Source organism: Xiphophorus maculatus, chromosome 16 (assembly GCF_002775205.1).
Source record: "Xiphophorus maculatus strain JP 163 A chromosome 16, X_maculatus-5.0-male, whole genome shotgun sequence".
NCBI lineage: Eukaryota > Metazoa > Chordata > Actinopteri > Cyprinodontiformes > Poeciliidae > Xiphophorus > Xiphophorus maculatus.
In genome coordinates this window covers 19,062,189-19,079,303 of record NC_036458.1, presented here as the reverse complement: position 1 = coordinate 19,079,303, position 17,115 = coordinate 19,062,189, and the positions used below count along the sequence as shown (strand labels likewise).

The following is a 17,115-nucleotide window of genomic DNA, read 5'->3' as shown; positions in this document are numbered from 1 at the left end:
TGGAAATAGGGTAATTCAGGGTTCCCCAAAACATTTGTAATTTTGACATTAGAATGTTTTTGCCTGTTGTTTCAGATTTTTAAAGAAGATCTGTATCTCAAACTCAAATGATTAACCTTTAAGACCTTAATGTGCCTCTCAGAGTCCTGTTTTTGGAGCACATTGCTGTGGCTTTGAGCTCAATAGTTCAAACACTCCAGTCTGACAGGTGGCAATATTACACAAATTAGTCTACCTTTTCATACGAGAAAGAAAGACATATTGTTTCTCATGAAGAATTTTGCAGCATCCCATTTTTTATGGGTATTTGGTTGCAGCATTCTTCCCTATGGAACGCTCTATTCGCTGAAGTCAGAATTTTAAGAGTCCAAGATTAATAAATGAAAACACACCTTAAGCTTTAAATTCCAACTTCAAAAGTATGTTTTTAATCACAAATCTTAATAGCAATTAAAGTGTTTCACATAGATAAGGTTGGCTTTGATAGTTTATCAAGAAATTTAATGGCCATTTGATTTTTTTGTACCTGGGTTGTCTTTAGTTTGACTATATGAAACAAGCATGAATCAGTAAGGGAACCAGTTCACGATATTATACATGTGCACAATAACTAGGCAAGAAAGTTTTTTGACCATATCATAAATTTTAGACATTTTCTAACTCTAAACTGGATAGACTTGAATGTTTAATGAATTTAATCATAGCAAGTGATGTACATCTGTGTAATGGAGGGTGTGGCCTAATTAGTTGAGTATCCTATATGTAAAATTATTCTGCAGATTATTGTCTTTTGGTAAAATATAAACAAAATATCTAAAATATGAAGTTCAAGATATTGAAAACAGGTAACCAACGTGTTGCTTGATTAAGACAACCGAGGATAAATTGGCTAAAGTGGAACCATTTCAGGTTACATATTGACAAAAATAAATATATAAACAGAACATGATGAATAACTCACAGAAGACAAAAAATACATACAGTTCCATCTGTTTATTGATTAACTATAAAATATTTACTTACTAAAACAATTTCAAAGAAACACTGATAAACGTGGTTGCTGTCTGTAAAAAAACAAACAAGGAAAACAAAAACAGTTCCTTACACATTTAGTACAGGGTGACAGAATATATGTAGCTTCAGATTTCTCTAAAATGTATTCTTTTTCATTTTTACAAGATTAGACAAAGTATATTCTGATAGTTTTCTTCCCTCGACAGCGAAGGATAATTTACAAAACTTAGATGTTTTTTTTTCCTTTGTGTATATTCTCAAAATAATCTTTTCTCTGTAACAGGACAATAACGATACTGAAGGAACAGCAGACGAAGAACCAGCCTCCAGTCCACCTCTCTCTCTTTCTCTCTCTCATATACTATTGTTTGCTTGCTCTTCCATTTCTCTCTCTCTCTCTCTCTCTCTAGCAGCTAGCTCCTGGTGCCCGTCAGCAGTATTGCTTGAGAGGCGTGGATGATTGTTCAGATAGGGGAAGCAAGAAGGCGGGAAATGAACAACAAAACAAACGTTTAAAAAAGAAAAGCACAGCAAAAATAATAATTAGATTTTAAAAAATTACTAAGACATAATAACGACAACATATACAAAAATCAGGCTCTTAAAACGTATGGAACAAAACAAAATAAAGCGTAGTGGAGAGTAAAAGTGTGTAAGTGTCGGACCCTGTTTAGGCCGGAGACTGGGCTTTGGATGGAGATAAGGGGGCGAAAAGTAATATTGGAAGGCAGTAACACACACCTGTACAAGGGGCTTTCGGGGTGTGTAGGTGTGTGTTATCAAGAGATAAGACTGTGATGTCTTATCAACCTCCTTACACACACAAGACATACAGAAAAAAGTGCTTTAGCAGCTCCAGGGATAAACAAACATTCATAAACGGGCACTTTAAACATGTTCACTCTGCAAACGGCGGCACGACCCGTGGATCCGCAATACTCCGATACCACGGCCGCGATCCAGCCGCACCGCCTGTCGCTCAAACGGACATAAGAGCAGCATAATCAGGAAAATGGGGGACTTTAGCAGATAATTATTTTAGCTAGTAAAAAAAAAAAAACAGCAAATAGAGTCACTCTGTACCTGGTTGAAACTATTTTAAATACGAATAGATTAGCAGCACATTTTAAGAAAAAAATACCTTTTCTGGGAGAGGCTGTCGTGTCTGGATTATCCATCAAAGCACACTGAAATGCTTCATTTAACAGAAAGATGCCACAACGGCACACGGGTTCTTCTGAACATTCTGCACCCGGCGATGGCAGGCAAAAACAGACCAATGTAGAGGACAAAACCAGAAGGTCTCCAGATAAGAGTAGAAAATATTAACACCTATTGAATATCAACAAGACAGTCTTCAAACTCTGCCGAAGGGCAGAGATAAAAGCAAAGAGGAGGCATGGGTCGGTTCACGGTAACAAGGTAGCTTTACAAAAGTCTTTAAAAAGTTACGGTTCAATTCCGTTAACGTTTCCTGGCATCCAGTTCCTATGGGTTAAAGTTATTTTTTTTATTAGAAGAAAAGTGCTGGTGTGACTGGGAGTACTGAACACTGCCAGTCAGCTGGCTGAAATAAGGCTGCAACGCATATTTGGCAGGTTGGAAATATTTCCAGTCACTAAAAATACATTTAGTCGTTATGTGGAAACTAAAGGAGAACAATCTATGCACTGCCGGTCAGCTGGCCGCAAAGGAAATGGGCGCACTTCTCTCTTGCTAACTGGAACCAGTTCTCGCTTATGTTATAAATAAACGGGTTAAAACATTATGCTATTACATTTTTATATCGATTATTTCAACCGTTGTACTTTCACTAAAGTTGATCATACCGTGATTTACCGGGCAAAGAGGGAGCAACGCAGCTATATACAGTAAAATGCCATATATTTTACAGACACATCTGACAGCCTTTAGAAAACGGTATAATAAAGAAGGCGAAAAAGACTGGGATAAAATTGACTATTCCTCTGGACCTGAAGACATTGTGGATCAAGAAGGGAGACAAAAAAACAACAACACATTGTTGGCAAAACATTGTTATAAGGCCTGGGAAAGTAAGGCGGCGTATAGCACTCACGATCCTGAGCATGACATTCAACAGTCTTACTGAAAAAAAAAAAAAAAAACAGGAGGGAAAAAAAATTACACTTTAATGAGGCACATAGAAAAATAAAACACAGAACCAGCAACCAGAATGTGTTACGATGGACGTGGCTGCACTTGTTTTTCCATTTACCTGGGTAAAGAGAGGGGTGACCGGTGGGAGTAAATACTTGAGGAAGACACAATACAAGACTCAGAGTCTCCTTATTCAAAGTGCACTCATGTGGAAATGGTGATTGTTTGGAGGGAAGCGTGCGATTAGAGACGGCGGAGAAACTTTCCCACAAACCAGCAGAAGCTGAATCGTTAAAAAAAAGGAAAGAAAGAGAAAGAAAACACTAAACATAGGGCACTTGAAGGTTGCAGACAAAATAAGGGAATGAAGGAAGCCTGGCTGTGGAAAATGAGTGTTTAAAATTGAGTTATGCTGATCGAATCAGTTTCGACAGCTGCACGGTGAAAATCAGCGCCATGACCTTGAAGAATCTTGGACTGACTGCAGTGTTTATAACCATTAAAGAAAAATATTCCCACCGACTGGGATTCCTGATCCCAATGTTCCCACACACAGATTGAGATCAGGTCATCCCTTTTTCCTCCATTCACCTGCACCTTGTAGGCATTGGCTGGTTACCAGTACCATGGAGGCCATATTGGTTTTGGTCATTTCATGATAAACAAGAAATTTTTTAAAAAGGCAACATTTTTAGATTTTTGTGTTAAAATACAAAATATTACATTAAATTTTGGTGGGGGTAGGAGGGGGTTGCAACAAATATTCAGATTTAAATGTGATTTCATTTCAGTTCATTATCCTAACAAACATTTTGAATAATTTGCAAAGAGAAATAAAATGAGCATATTTTTGAGATTCAGGTACACATCATTGAATAAATTAGAATAGGCGTTCCGATGAGGCTCGGTTTTCAGGTTAAAACTACATTTTGAAAATAACCTTCAAGCGGGTATAAAAAAATACTTTTCATTGTTCACATTTCTGTATTAAAATGCTTTTTATTAGTTTGATTTAATATTCTAATCTAAGATTTTAATCGGCTTTAGGTAGAAAATGATCTCATCAGAAATAAATAGTTGAAAACATAAGTCTAATTTATCTATAAAATGTGTCATGTACTGATGGATTTATAAACTTTATTGAATATGACTACATTTCTCTCTTTTGTGGTGAAAAATGTAAGAAAAGAAAAACGTTCGAGGGCAGAGGAGAAACTTACAGAAAGTTTGTAAGTCATGCTACGTTTGGCAAGCTGCCGCTGTAAAGCAGCAGACTGCAGGCTAGCGACCCAAACAGTCCAACTTATTAAACAACTAATATCAGCTTCTTAAACTTGTGCTACTCTACAAATAACTAAACGGGATGCAAGAATATTTAAAAAGCTAAATTTCAGAGATTGCTCATTCTATATTTTGGTTTAGTATTAAAATCAAAGTAATAAATGTCACAGAGAATTACAAGTTCATATGTTATACTATTTATATTATACTATTGACACCAATTTTGTCTGATTTGAAGTAGGTGGGGGGGCCGACTTCACTCAGGTTATAATATTTTAGAAACAGCAGGAATAAATGCTACTTCTGCTTTAAATAAAATCGATTATATTGTGTTTTACAATTTTTTGCTAAATAAAGTGAAACCTTGTTTTTTTTTTTATCTACTCAAGGTTAAACAAGGAGATTCTGATACCAACCCATGCCTACTGATTCATAGAAGTGCAGAAACGCGATGCTGAACGTGGGTGTAAAATGGGCAAATGTGACAGAAGATCCTCAGACTGCAGCTGGTTTCCTTTCATAGTGTGTTTCAGTGTGGATTTGTACACATGTACAAAGAGAAACCCCCAAAAGAAAACAGGAAAAAAAAGAGAAGTGCTTTCAAAGATGCATCTCTTCCTCTCCTTAGCCTGAGTTAACGAGGGAGTCAAATTTCAACAGCGCAGGGACGCTTCGCCCTGAGTTCCGATTGTCAGGAGGACGGCGGGGGATAAATATTAGGAAACGAGACTTTTAAGTGTTTCTAAGTGCTTTCTGTTGGATTGCGATGGTAGGAGTCTACCTCTCATCTCTCTGTGCATTTCTTTCTTTGCGTCTGTCGCTCCTGCTGTTCTGTACACACATTTATATGACTGTAACAGGACTGTAACATCACCACGGGAACATCATGATCACAACATCACACCAGCTTTACCCCACCACCCATACTAGGGCGAACAGGCATGTGCCCCCCTCCTGTTTCATCATTCACAGTTCGTTAAAGCTTCTTTACTGTTTACCTCTTCAGAAAAAAAGTACTCTGACATAAATCTATCACACGAAAATAAAACACCTAGATTTTCCTCTAGATACCTGCGTCTCTTACATAGGGGGAAGTATTTACATTGTGTTTGTACACGTGTGAGCATACACACGTGTTTCTGCAGGGGAGATATTTACACGCAATAGGAAGTATTCATGCCTTTGTCCCCCATGAACAGAGTGGGATAACGACGTCTGTGTGTGCAAATGCTTCAGGAGATCGGTCCTTTTTTTTAATACTGTCTGTAGTGTTTCTCATCTCCATAGTCAGAGCTGTCTTCGACAGTCTCTTTTTGTTGAAGTATAACATGGTGTGGGAGCGGTTCAGTTCATGGAGTCACGGTTCCAATTCAGAAAAAAACAAAACAAAACAAAAAAAAAAAACCCCATTAACATCAGTGATCAGACCGCAGATTGGGCCGAACTCCCCATGAGGTCGCGTCGTGATTTGGTTTTCAGTAGCTCGTCTAGCAGATGACCGGAACGCCGTCCGTGTTGAAGATCATTCCGGTCGTGGGTTCATAGGTGCCGGCCAGGTAGTAGAGGTCCTCGCTGTCGGCGTAGCGGCGGGTGTGGACCATCTGCTCGTACTCCTCCACGCTCACCACCAAACACTTGTGGCTGATGGTCTGCACGTCGTTCTCGTCGCTGTGAGACGACTGGTACAGGGCGCGCTGCGACAGACACAGGTTTTAATGAGGAGCGATTTCCATGTTACTGTAAAAATATTTGGCATTTAGGCATTAGTCTCATGCAGAGGAGTGCAGACAATAGGAAAGATTTTCCAAAAGGCTTTAAAGTAAAGTTAGCAGTTATGGCAGCACTATAATCACCGACCAAAAAATGCGTCCTTTAGCTTAATTAATTTTTAAACAAATTAACTTTTCTGTATAGATTTTTTTTCATTTGATCATTATCGATTTACTTGTAGAGTGCACCAGATTTTTATTAAAAATGTCTTAGAAAAGCAACAAGTTTACAATTTGGAAGTGAAACAAGTCCAAACTTTAAATAATTAAACTTGTTGTTGCTAGGTAACCACAACTTAATCAAGAAGGATGCTGCTAGGTAACCAAAGAGTTACCTAGCAGTGACTTAGTCGATGCCACCAACCTTGCTTAGCCGGCCATGACAGGTTTGGCGGCTAAAGCCTTTCCTCTGCCTACATCTCCCAGAATGCTGTGCGGTTTTGTATTGGAGTTCAGTGAAATTATTGAACATTCTATCAGATGTTATATTTATTGACATTAATCAATGTGTCTATTGCAATATTATTGCTTTATTGTTCAGTCCTTGTAGGATCAATTGGTATGAATGTTTGAACTGAATTGATTTTTTGTAAAAGCCTCAAAACGACATTTGTTGTGAATTGATGCTGCATAAATAAAACTAAATTGAATTTGAGTTTTTCTTTCCAAAAAGCCTTTTCTGTTTTCTGTAGAGGTTAGCAATTTTCACAAGTTTATGTCTTTGATGCTTCACTACCAGCTGTTTTAAACTATAAACTTAACTTCATTACTAAGAACTATGGGTTTATGAGTAAGTTTGAGTGAGTAATTTTATTTTTATTTTTATTTTTTGTTTTTGAATTCCAGGGCATGTCTGGTCTGTCCTATTTTGAAGCTCGACTAGGAGATACAGGCTCGGTGTCACAGTCTAACTATGGAACACCATGGAAACAGAAAACAATGAATTATTGATTAGAAATTCACAGAAACTTTGATCAACTCTGAACAAATAAAATGAAAAACCAATTAAAAAGTCAATAAAATTTTATTTCAACAGTTTGCTAAAGATACCAATATGTGCTTTACTGGTAATTACAATGTGAGATTATGCCATATTTATTTAAAGGCTTCCATACATGTTTATGTTTCATGGAAAACATGATTAAAATGATTAAGTCAGAATTTTAGCTCTTGTAGTTTAATCTAATCAGTTTTGCAGAGTCAGCTGTTTGCTCTTCTACAGGAGGAAATATTGAGTACAAGCTACTTATTTTGACAAACTAATAGTCTGCCTTTGAGAATCTTGGTCTAAAAATAAATGTATCTGTTGCAGCAAACAATATTTGTCTACAGACGAAGAAGAATAAGGAGAAAAACCATCAACCTGCATTGTGAATTACATGAACAAATGGTGACATCAAAAAGAACATGCAAGCCTTGCTGCCCTTAGTGTGCTGTTGTTGTTGGCTGATAGACAGGAAACAATCTTGACAAGGAAGCTGTCAACTCAAACAATGAAAAAGATTACAAAGCTGCTTGAAGGCAGAGGCAGAACACAGCCAGATGTGTCTAGCCTTCAGGACAACTACAGACGAAATGTAGAGGTTGGCGAAGGAGAACACGTAGGTCGATAAAGAAAAATATCAAAGTATCAGAACTGAAGACTAAAGGAAAAAATGCCTGGCAGTGCAGTAACAAATGGAAAACATACATAGCCAAACATAAACCAATCTCTACAGAGAAGCAGTCATGGGTGGTGAATGATCGGATGAAATAGATCAAAAGCAAGTTTGCCGAGTATAGACGCATTTCGCCAACGAACACAGAGCTTTTATACAAACTTTTATAGAATATTTAAATTTACAACCAGCTGATTATTTGCCTTGTTCTGAACCCAACTGTGAGTTCAAGCCGCAACCACGGCATTTAAAAACCTTTTTATTGAACTCTTCCTCTGTCAACAGTTTCTTTGTCCACTCTCTGCTTTTAAATCACCTTCATGTCGTTGGAGCAAGCAACGTTCAACAAGCGCGGACTATTTCAAAACACGCGTCTTGCAACAGATCTGTGTTTTTTCTGAACATTTAACCGTTTGTCACACTTCACAATAATGGTTGCAATGAAAGAAAGACTACATTGGCTGCTGCTGCTTTCTGTTTGCCTCTGTGTTGTCAGTGTGCTCACATATCCACATCTCCCGTGGGAGAAATGCTCAGAGAGCAGCTGAAACACTAGTCATTAGCATTCATGATGTTCGATGTTTAAAAAAAACGCTAGAAATAAAACCTTCCATGCATTTTGAATGCTGTAGCCTTACAACTTCTACCTGTTGAGTATCTATCACACGTCGAGTTCCTCCTTTGCCTTCTTCAACAATAAATGTATGTGGGATACAACAGCAAGAGATAGTTGGATTTGCGTTCCTCTCACCTCCATGAAGTCTTTCCTCTGGATGGAAGAGTGCAGAGCCGCTGGTAAAGACTGACCGCACATCTGATCCCAGTTCTACGATGAAAACAAAGTCGTGTGCTTTAAAAAACGAAGCCCTTCTCAATAAATCTGACCAATAACACCACTGGTTTGAATTGTGCTATGGAACAAAATGTAACTTCTTCTTATAAGGTCTGACCTTCTTATCGGTGAGTTTCTTGCCAGGGTTCGTCTCCTCTGGATGGTAGAACCAGTTGACCCGGACCACCATGTTGCTGCCCCAGGACTCCCACATGCTCTGAATGCGGCCGATGAAAGGCAAGTTGGGCCGCCCGGCGGACAGGAACACGGCGCAGTCCCCGATGCGGATCGTCTCTCGGCCACGCATGATGGCCTTGTAGAAGAGCTTCTTGGCTTTCCCCTTCATGCCGCGTCTCTGGAGAACGACAGAAGGAGGGGAAAAATGTGACTTTGGGTTCGTTTTTTAAAATTTTTATTTCATAATTTCTCAAAGTTTTGTCCTTCTCACCTGAGTGGGTTTCCCGAACCACTTCCAGAGCTGTCTGGCTGGGAGGAAAGCAGAGATCTTGGGTCTGTTCTCCACACTGGGCAGCCTCTGACGTTTAGCCAGCTCCTTCGTCGTGGGCAGGTGGACCCCCTCTCTCCTCTTGGGCCTCCCCGCCTTTCCCTCTCCCCCGCTTGGCTTCGGTTTCGGCGGACGGCCCCTCTGTCCGGAGCCCTTCCCGGTGGCGGGCTTTGTCGGTTTACTGGGAGCCGGAGTGGCTGAGACCGGAGGACTCGATGGGGAGGGAGAGTCTGAGTGAGCAGATAACTCTTCCTCCTCCATTTTGATTTCCACCTCTTCTTTCACCTCCTCCTCTTTGATGTTGTCTTTAGGTTTGTCCTGTGTAGGAGTTTTCTGGAGGGGTCCAGGCGGCGGTGTAGGGGTCCTCTCCTCATCTGAGCTGCAGGACGAGTCATCAGTCGACGACGAAGACGACGAGGACGACGAAGAAGAAGATGAAGAGGAGGAGCCAGAGCAGGACGAAGAAGAGGACGAGCAGCTAGAGGTGCATTTCTTCTTCTTCTTCACCTTCCCATTTTCCCCTTCTTCCTCCGACTCGGAGCTGCTGCTACTCTGAGACTCCTCCTTCATCTTCCTCTCCTCCCTCTTCCTCTCCTTTTGTTCCTCTTTTTTAGCCTTCTCTTCTCTAGCGTCCACCTCCTGTCCTCTACCTCCACTTCCCCGACTCTCCAGCTGGTCCTTAGCCAGGACTGAGGTCTTGTAGGCAGACTCCCTCTCAGGCAGACTGGTCGCCCTCTCCGGGCCTCTTGTCTTTGCCTTCAGAAGCTTCTGGTTGGCCGAGGAAGTGGCGATAGGGGCGTGGTCACGCCTGATGTCGCGTCCCTCTAGCAACATCAAAGCCTTGGTCTTTTTGGTTTTCGGGGAAGTGACACCTTCGTGGTCCAGCTTGACGAGGGGCTCTGCGGACAAGGACTTCCTCTGTCCGGAGATGGGCTTGGGCCTGGACATGGGTCTGGAGGACATCTGGTCTGAAGATGATGGGATCTTCAGTTTGGGTTTGGGTGTGCCAGCTGGTGTCAGTGACGCCGACGATGGTCTGGGGGTCAGTGACGAACTGGGTTTGCCAGTCGGCAGCCTGGAGATGGGGCTGGGGATCAGTCCGGAGCCGAGGCCGGATCTGTTCTGATGATCCGATTTCATTTTGGATGAGGAGACGGCGGCGGGTCTGGGTGTGGACGTAGCCGCGGGTTTGGGTGCAGAGGAGGAAACGGTGATCGAATGCCTCGGCACAGGCCTGCTGGCGGTGGGACTGATGGAGCTGCTGCTCTCTCTGTCTCGCCGCTGGTTGGTGTAAGAGGTCAAATTGGGCTCGCTGTACAGATCCACGGTCAGAACCTTCCCATACGTGGAAGGATAGAGAGAAGAGGGGAGGACCCGGGACGGCTTGGAAACGGGAGACTGGGCCAAGCCACTCTTCCGGGACACCGGACTGGGGAGAGTGGGGCTGCTCGCGGAGGAAGCACCGGAGTTCTTCCGGTCGGGTTTGGCTGGCGTGGCCATGGTCGGTCGGGACGCAGGGCGGGGCTTTTCTTGAGCAGTTTTCTGGACAGAGGAGGTTCTGTCCTGGGCCGGTTTTGCTGGAGCTGGAGGTCTGTCGGCGGACTGGGTGGAGGGGGGTAGAGGATCAGCTTTCTCCCGACCTTCTTGATTTATGGAGGCGTCTGAGAAGTGGAAAGGAAACGGGGATTTTCGATTTTCTTTTTCTTTCAGCAAAACACTGATTTTTATGACATTAGCGCCAGATTATGAGATTCTTTTTTTTTTTTTTGAAGTTTTGAGAGTTAAAGTTATAATATTATCAGGATAAAGACACAAAAATACCAGTAGAAAGTTGTAAAATTGCAGGAACTGATCACTTGATGTTCATGTGTTAAAAGATAAAGTATGTCCCATTTGCAACTGATACCAAAGTATAACTTCACAAGATGCTCAACGTTCCTCATTTTAGTCTTTTATTATTTTTCGTTTAGGAGTCATCATAGAATTGCGTCTTCATTCTACTATTATTATCAGTTTATTCTCATTTTTTTGACTGCACTGTCATACAACATTTTTCTCATATTATTATGACTTTTTGGATAGTATGAGTTTTTTTCTTGTATTTACGGATTTAATGATTTAATTCTCATAATTTGGTGACCTTCTTGTATTAATTTTTTATCAACTTTTCTCATAATATTAGGACTTAATTCTCGCATAAATCTTCCCTTGCAATATTATGACTTCTCATATTATTGCGACTTTTCCTTGTACCATTGTGATGACTTCATTTATTCTCATAATATGACTTGTACAACTTTTTTCTTGCATTTTGACTTTTTTCCTCCTAATAACTTTTCATTTTCATTTTTCTTTTCTTAGCCTGGCCGTAATACTACGTCATTTATTTTATAGTGTTCTGCAGACATACTGTATCTGCATGTTGTAATGCATATTTGAGAAGTGGAAGGAAAAGGCAGCAGGTTTTTAAAATTAATTTACAAGTACAAATCTGTAATATTGCCCCTTCGCCATTACGAGCTAATCCTTGTTGCTCTAATCCAGAAACACATAGAAATAACACTGCAATTTGTGGTTGTGATGTGTTAAAATGTGAAAAAGCTGAACAGCGCTGTCTCTTGGATGTGCTGACATTTTCATTCTGTGGCATCATGAGTTGTTTTTTTTTTTTTTCCCCCCAACAGTTCAGGGAGGACAAATCAGCAAGAAACCATCTCTAAAATGAAAACATTACACTGCAGAAGTGCTTACCCGGCTAAATAACAACCAGGGTCAGCAAATTTGTACACGCAATGTGTCGCCAGATTACAGGTCCTGGTTTAGACTTTGAGCCTCACACAACAACAACGCGAGAATAAAGTGAAATCAGACAGACGGGCTAAAATATGGGACGTCTGACACTCACGATTCATATTGGCTCCAGCTAGCGACAAATGGCTTAAATTGACAGTGAGAGTTTTCTATTGTTTTGTTTTATATATACAAAATAACAGAGTTGTGAATGGGTAAATAAGGCGCTTCAGTGGGTGGTCCAGAATCCAAAACAACATGTCTGGTTCTTGTTTCGTGGAGTTCGTGTACTGACTTCAGTGTGTGAACAGATGGCTGGACATCGATTGTTAATTTTGGCCCAGTTTTACTCCTAGGATCAACACAGATATGTTAAAAAGTGACAAACATTCGCTGATGTTAATGCAGATATACGGCATCTTCACTTTTTTGAATCGTTTCACTACACTAACATTTGATATGGCGTTTGGGGAGAATTCAAGAGCAATATAATGGAGAATTATTCACACTAGAAGAGGCGATGTCACACTTTCAGTAAGTAAAAGGCCATTTTAAGAGAAAAAGAAAACGATTGAATTAACACTCAAAACCTGCTTTAGCATCTTATAAACCCCCAAAACAACCTTTCTTTCTATGCGTCTTCCTACTTCATTTTGTTTTAAACGCCTCACTGATTTTCTTTAATCAGTAACAACATCCACACTGAAGAGCGTTGTCAGCGTGACCTGATGAGAATGAGTTATGGTATGTCCACCAACCAAATTTCTGAGGAAAAAACCAGTAAAGGCCAATCAAGCTGAAAACATTTAAGTCAAACATCAGTGATTTTAAGCTCGTCTCCTCCTCCCTCCTATTAACATTCATAAGAAATACTAATGCTAAACATTGTTTGGTAGCGACCATTTACTCTCTCGGTGGCCTCGCTGTCTATGCTACATGTGACATCACGGAGCAGGTTTTACCTGGTTTGGGTTTTGGCTTGCGGCCCGGTTTCCCTTTGATCCTGGGTGTGGTCTCCTCTGGCTTTGCTCCCGCCTCCTTGCTGCATTTGCGCACTCTCCTCCTGGACGGGCCGGCCACAAGCAGCGCAGGGGACGGCTCTGCGCCTGCGAAAGAACAAAACAAACAAAAAAAAATAGAGATTTTTCCTTCCGACTCCAAAAATACAAACTGTGCCCTCCTTATATTTAAACAGAAACTTTAACTGTTTACAAGAACAAACAAAAACAATCATGCCAAGTATTTTTGGTCTGGTTTCTAGTGCAAATATGCAAGTACACCTAACTTTGAAATTACTTTTCAGCAAGAAATAGGAGATTGATTTAAGTAAATAGTTCCATAATGTCGAGCTCCCCTGACATTATTTCACTTACACATTGGGAAAAGTGTCTTTGTAAGATTTTGTGTTTTAGCAGTGAACAGCTAGAGTTTCAATCTACAAAATCTACAAACTCCTGACTCCTGACTGATATGTTTGGCTGTTTTGGGAAATATTGTTCTATCACGAAAACATGCTGGAAGCAACTTGCTTTGAAAATGTAAGACAGAGACTCAGCCTCTGATGTGCAGAAACCAACAACAGAGATGTACCCAAATGTTTCAGTATTATCTTATGAACTCCATTTCCCTCCTTCTATTTATTTAAAAATCTCAGGAAGGGTGCGGCTTTGAGAAAAACACATGCAGACACAAGCAGAAAGACCAGAGTTGCATTTAAATATCTGGGTATTGAGTGATATCTACTGGCAAATGAAAGTAAAATCAACATCTGAGAGCAAAAATGCTGCGAGAGACAAGTTTGTTTGAGCTCATGGAGCATATTTGTGATGCCTGCTGATGGTTTCCTTGATGAGGAAGAAGCTGTCTGTGTGTTTGCTCACAGTGGATCTTGTAGTCCGGCGGCAGCAGCCTGATGTGGGAGAGCGGGATGCGTCCTGTGTCGCCGTCGTCAAACTCGACTGTGATCAGATCGTCGTTCTCGTCGATGTCTGAGCTTCCTGTTTGGGAGGAATGATGATAAAAAGAAAAAAAAAAACGTTAAAGCGTCTTCTGAACAGCAATCACTGCCGCCATGTTTAATATAGGAGCATCAACTATTGCATGTAGAGGAAATGCCGGGTGTGCCGCAGTCGCACCGTTGACGACGGTTCCTGGGTAAAGGCAGCGGTACTGCTGGCTCCAGTAGGCGGCGATCCGGGTGCCCTCTGGGAGGTAACGCACGGACGGAGGCTTTACGTCGATTATCTGGAATTGCGTGAGATTTCAACACTGATTTTTCCCATTTGTTCAACACCTTTCATGTCTCCACCTCCTCAAGGCGGCGTGGAGGAGCAGACGGACGTACGTGAGAGCGCTGCGGTTTACTCACAGCTTCCTGCAGCAGTTGCTCCAAGCAGTAGATGTGCGGTCGGTTGCCTCGCTCCCCCTCCACCACCACGCTGTAACTGCAGACAGGGGGAGAGGAAAAAAGAAGGAAAGGGGTCGGAGGTGTTGGGGTAGCTGTGCAGTGGCTGTGGATTTTAATTATTTAATTGGACTTTGTATCTTTATCTCGGTACCGACTCCCCTGATGGGTACCAGGTCGGGTTTTTTTTGTTTTTTTAAACTGCCGCCTTGTTACTTCAACTTGGACTGAAAAGCGGTGAAAGGCAGAAGCTTCCACCGTAAGAAGTGAATCTAAAGTTATCTAAAAGAAAATTAAATAGAAGAAAAAATCCTGATTTAAGTTAAATTAAAAAGGGTATATGGTGCTTTGCGAAAAATATTTACTCGCCTTGCACATGTTTTTATGTCACAACCAAAATAAAATCTGAATTTTATTGGCATTTTAAGTGACAGGCCAACATAAAGTTGTGCATAATTTTAAAGGGAATGGTTTTGAGATTTTTACAAACAGAAATCTGAAAAGTGTGGTGTGCATTTTCCCCCCCCAGCTCCCATTTACTCTTGCACCTTTAAAGAAACACCAGCGTGTATTGGAGCAGTCACATAATTAATGGAGTTCATCAAATTAAACACATCATCCCCGTGGTGAAACATGGCAGTGGCAGCATTATGCTGTGGGGATATAATCATTTAGAACGGCCTAGTCAAATTCAAGACCTACTGAGAATGTGTTGTGAAAGCTGAAATTATTGACTTGCAGGTGAAACTGCAAATAAACACAACACTGGTGAGATTTTTATCTGTACTTTTAGTGTTGACTACCCAAAATCTTTCACAAAATATCCACAAAAATACTGCAATCAGCGAGTTTACAGAAATTTCGTTCTGTATACACCCAGTGCATGCAAAATGACAATAAAGTCAGTCTAAGTCTAAGTTAATGGGATAAAGAGCAGAAGGGTTCAACAGGTACGCCAGGTAGCGCGTGTTCAGCTTTATCTGTAGGTTCAGAGCCTTCAGCTGTGCTCACATGTCAGGGGAGTGTACGGTGTTGACGTGTCCTGCGTAGAGAAGCTGGTCGTCCATCGGGATCAGAACTCTGAGTCCGTCCACCAGGGAGTCCTTATCCAACACGCACTGCACTGGAGCTGAACACGACAACACAGAGCAGCCGTTAGCGCGCTTCTTCTCTCAGTCCTGCAGCGGACGGTGTGTGCTTGGGCGGATGCCGACCGGGTGTGGACGACCTCTCGGAGACGCTGCTGTTTCGTGGCGGGAGGAGCTCGTCTTCGCTGAAGCTGCTGTCCTGGTTTGGCTCGAAGTCTTCGTCCGCCGCCATGCTCTCCATCAGCCGGCTCACGGCGCCCCTGGACGGCTACGAGGAGACCCCGGTGATTCGTTAGCATTTAGAAAAACTCACAGACAATGCTTAAGAAGGGCAACTGTTTCAGCTCAGGACAAAATAGCCTACGTCAAGCACTAGGCTATTTTGATCAAATTACAATCTGAATGCACTGTAAAAACAGAAAATCTTACCAGGTATGTTTGGCCCAGTTTCCAGAGCAAATATCCAAGTACATTTGAATAAACAAAACTAGCTTACTAGCTTAACATTTCATCAAGAAATAGGGGCTTGTTTTAAATCAATAATTCCTGATCGCTAAAAAAAATACTAGCTATAAGTGAACTAAACTGCCAGTGGAACTAACACTTTTTCATCAATATTACAAAAATGTTGACTTAAAAAAAGTCTCTTACATCTTGCTGAAATGTTACTGCTAAGCTAGTTTTTCAAGTGTACTAAGATATTTGCAGTACAAATTAGACCAAAAACACTTGGCAAGATTTATATTTTTGCAGTGTAGCAACAAATTTCCCCCCCTTACTGACCTCTCTTGCTTTGGTTTTGCCTTTAGATTGGCTTTTATGTGCCGGGCTTAGAGGCGCTGGCCCATCAGAGACCGGACTGCACAAAGTGGACGGGCTGACTGGCACAGAAGGGTCCTTCTGCTTCTTTTTCTGTTTGAAGGGAGGAAACGTAAAGAAATGAGGAATGTGTATGAATGAAAAACAGCAGCTAGCGTCTTCTGGACAGATTTCCATCTTAACACACAGACTGAGGGTGTAAAGTTCCCAGACTGCCTGCAGTTGTCTTCTCTCTCGTCAACAACACGACACAGATAGCAGGAGAGAGCTGAAGCGCAGAGAAACCCTGCTGGCAAGAAAAGGACGCAGAGTTTGAGGATGGAGGGAAGGAGCATCGGAAATAGATGGGGAAGATGATGGAGAAGAGGACTTGTTTTATTCAGCGAGGTGTTTTCACACCTGATAGTCCGGTAGACTCGATTCGATTGGGGAACAAAGTTGCAACGTTTTCTACGTTTTCAGCTGCTGCGGTTTGCTTTCTCGCTGAACGGGCTCAAACGATCCAAACTCTTTAAAAACCTGTTTCCCTCCTCACCTGTGGCGGCGCTGCAGCCAGAACCACTGAAGAAAACAACATGAAACCCTCTGAAGAAGACACAAGCGCAACTTCCTTCTTCACAAAATGTAAACAAAAAATGGAGTAGCATCAGATTTTAGCGGTGGTAAGAGTTCATTTTTGTTGTTGAAAAAAAGACTAGAAGTCATTTCTCCCGCTGGTGCTAGACACACGCGTTGTATTTACCCAGAATGCCATGCATTATAGTCTGTCTCCAACCCTGATGTGCATCAAAAAAGTGATCTTTGAAGTGAATTCTGATGGGGTTCGAATGAATTTGT

The 17,115-nt window shown here is 41.5% G+C and overlaps 1 protein-coding gene across 3 annotated transcripts in view; it reads right to left on the bottom strand.

The window, feature by feature from the left end:
- Positions 1-978: 978 nt before the first annotated feature.
- Positions 979-17,115, bottom strand: part of tnrc18 (trinucleotide repeat containing 18) — a 64,360-nt gene continuing 48,223 nt past the window's right edge. For all 3 annotated transcript variants that reach the window (XM_014471422.2, XM_023348925.1, XM_023348927.1), the window contains exons 20-30: positions 16,243-16,371; positions 15,586-15,727; positions 15,383-15,500; positions 14,336-14,411; positions 14,103-14,211; positions 13,848-13,964; positions 12,930-13,073; positions 9,121-10,838; positions 8,791-9,027; positions 8,592-8,666; positions 979-6,107 (exon numbers count right to left, since the gene is read on the bottom strand). In XM_014471422.2, the coding sequence (XP_014326908.2) occupies positions 5,901-6,107; positions 8,592-8,666; positions 8,791-9,027; positions 9,121-10,838; positions 12,930-13,073; positions 13,848-13,964; positions 14,103-14,211; positions 14,336-14,411; positions 15,383-15,500; positions 15,586-15,727; positions 16,243-16,371 (3,072 nt within the window). In that variant the 3' untranslated portion in view covers positions 979-5,900. The remainder of the gene's footprint in view (positions 6,108-8,591; positions 8,667-8,790; positions 9,028-9,120; positions 10,839-12,929; positions 13,074-13,847; positions 13,965-14,102; positions 14,212-14,335; positions 14,412-15,382; positions 15,501-15,585; positions 15,728-16,242; positions 16,372-17,115) is intronic.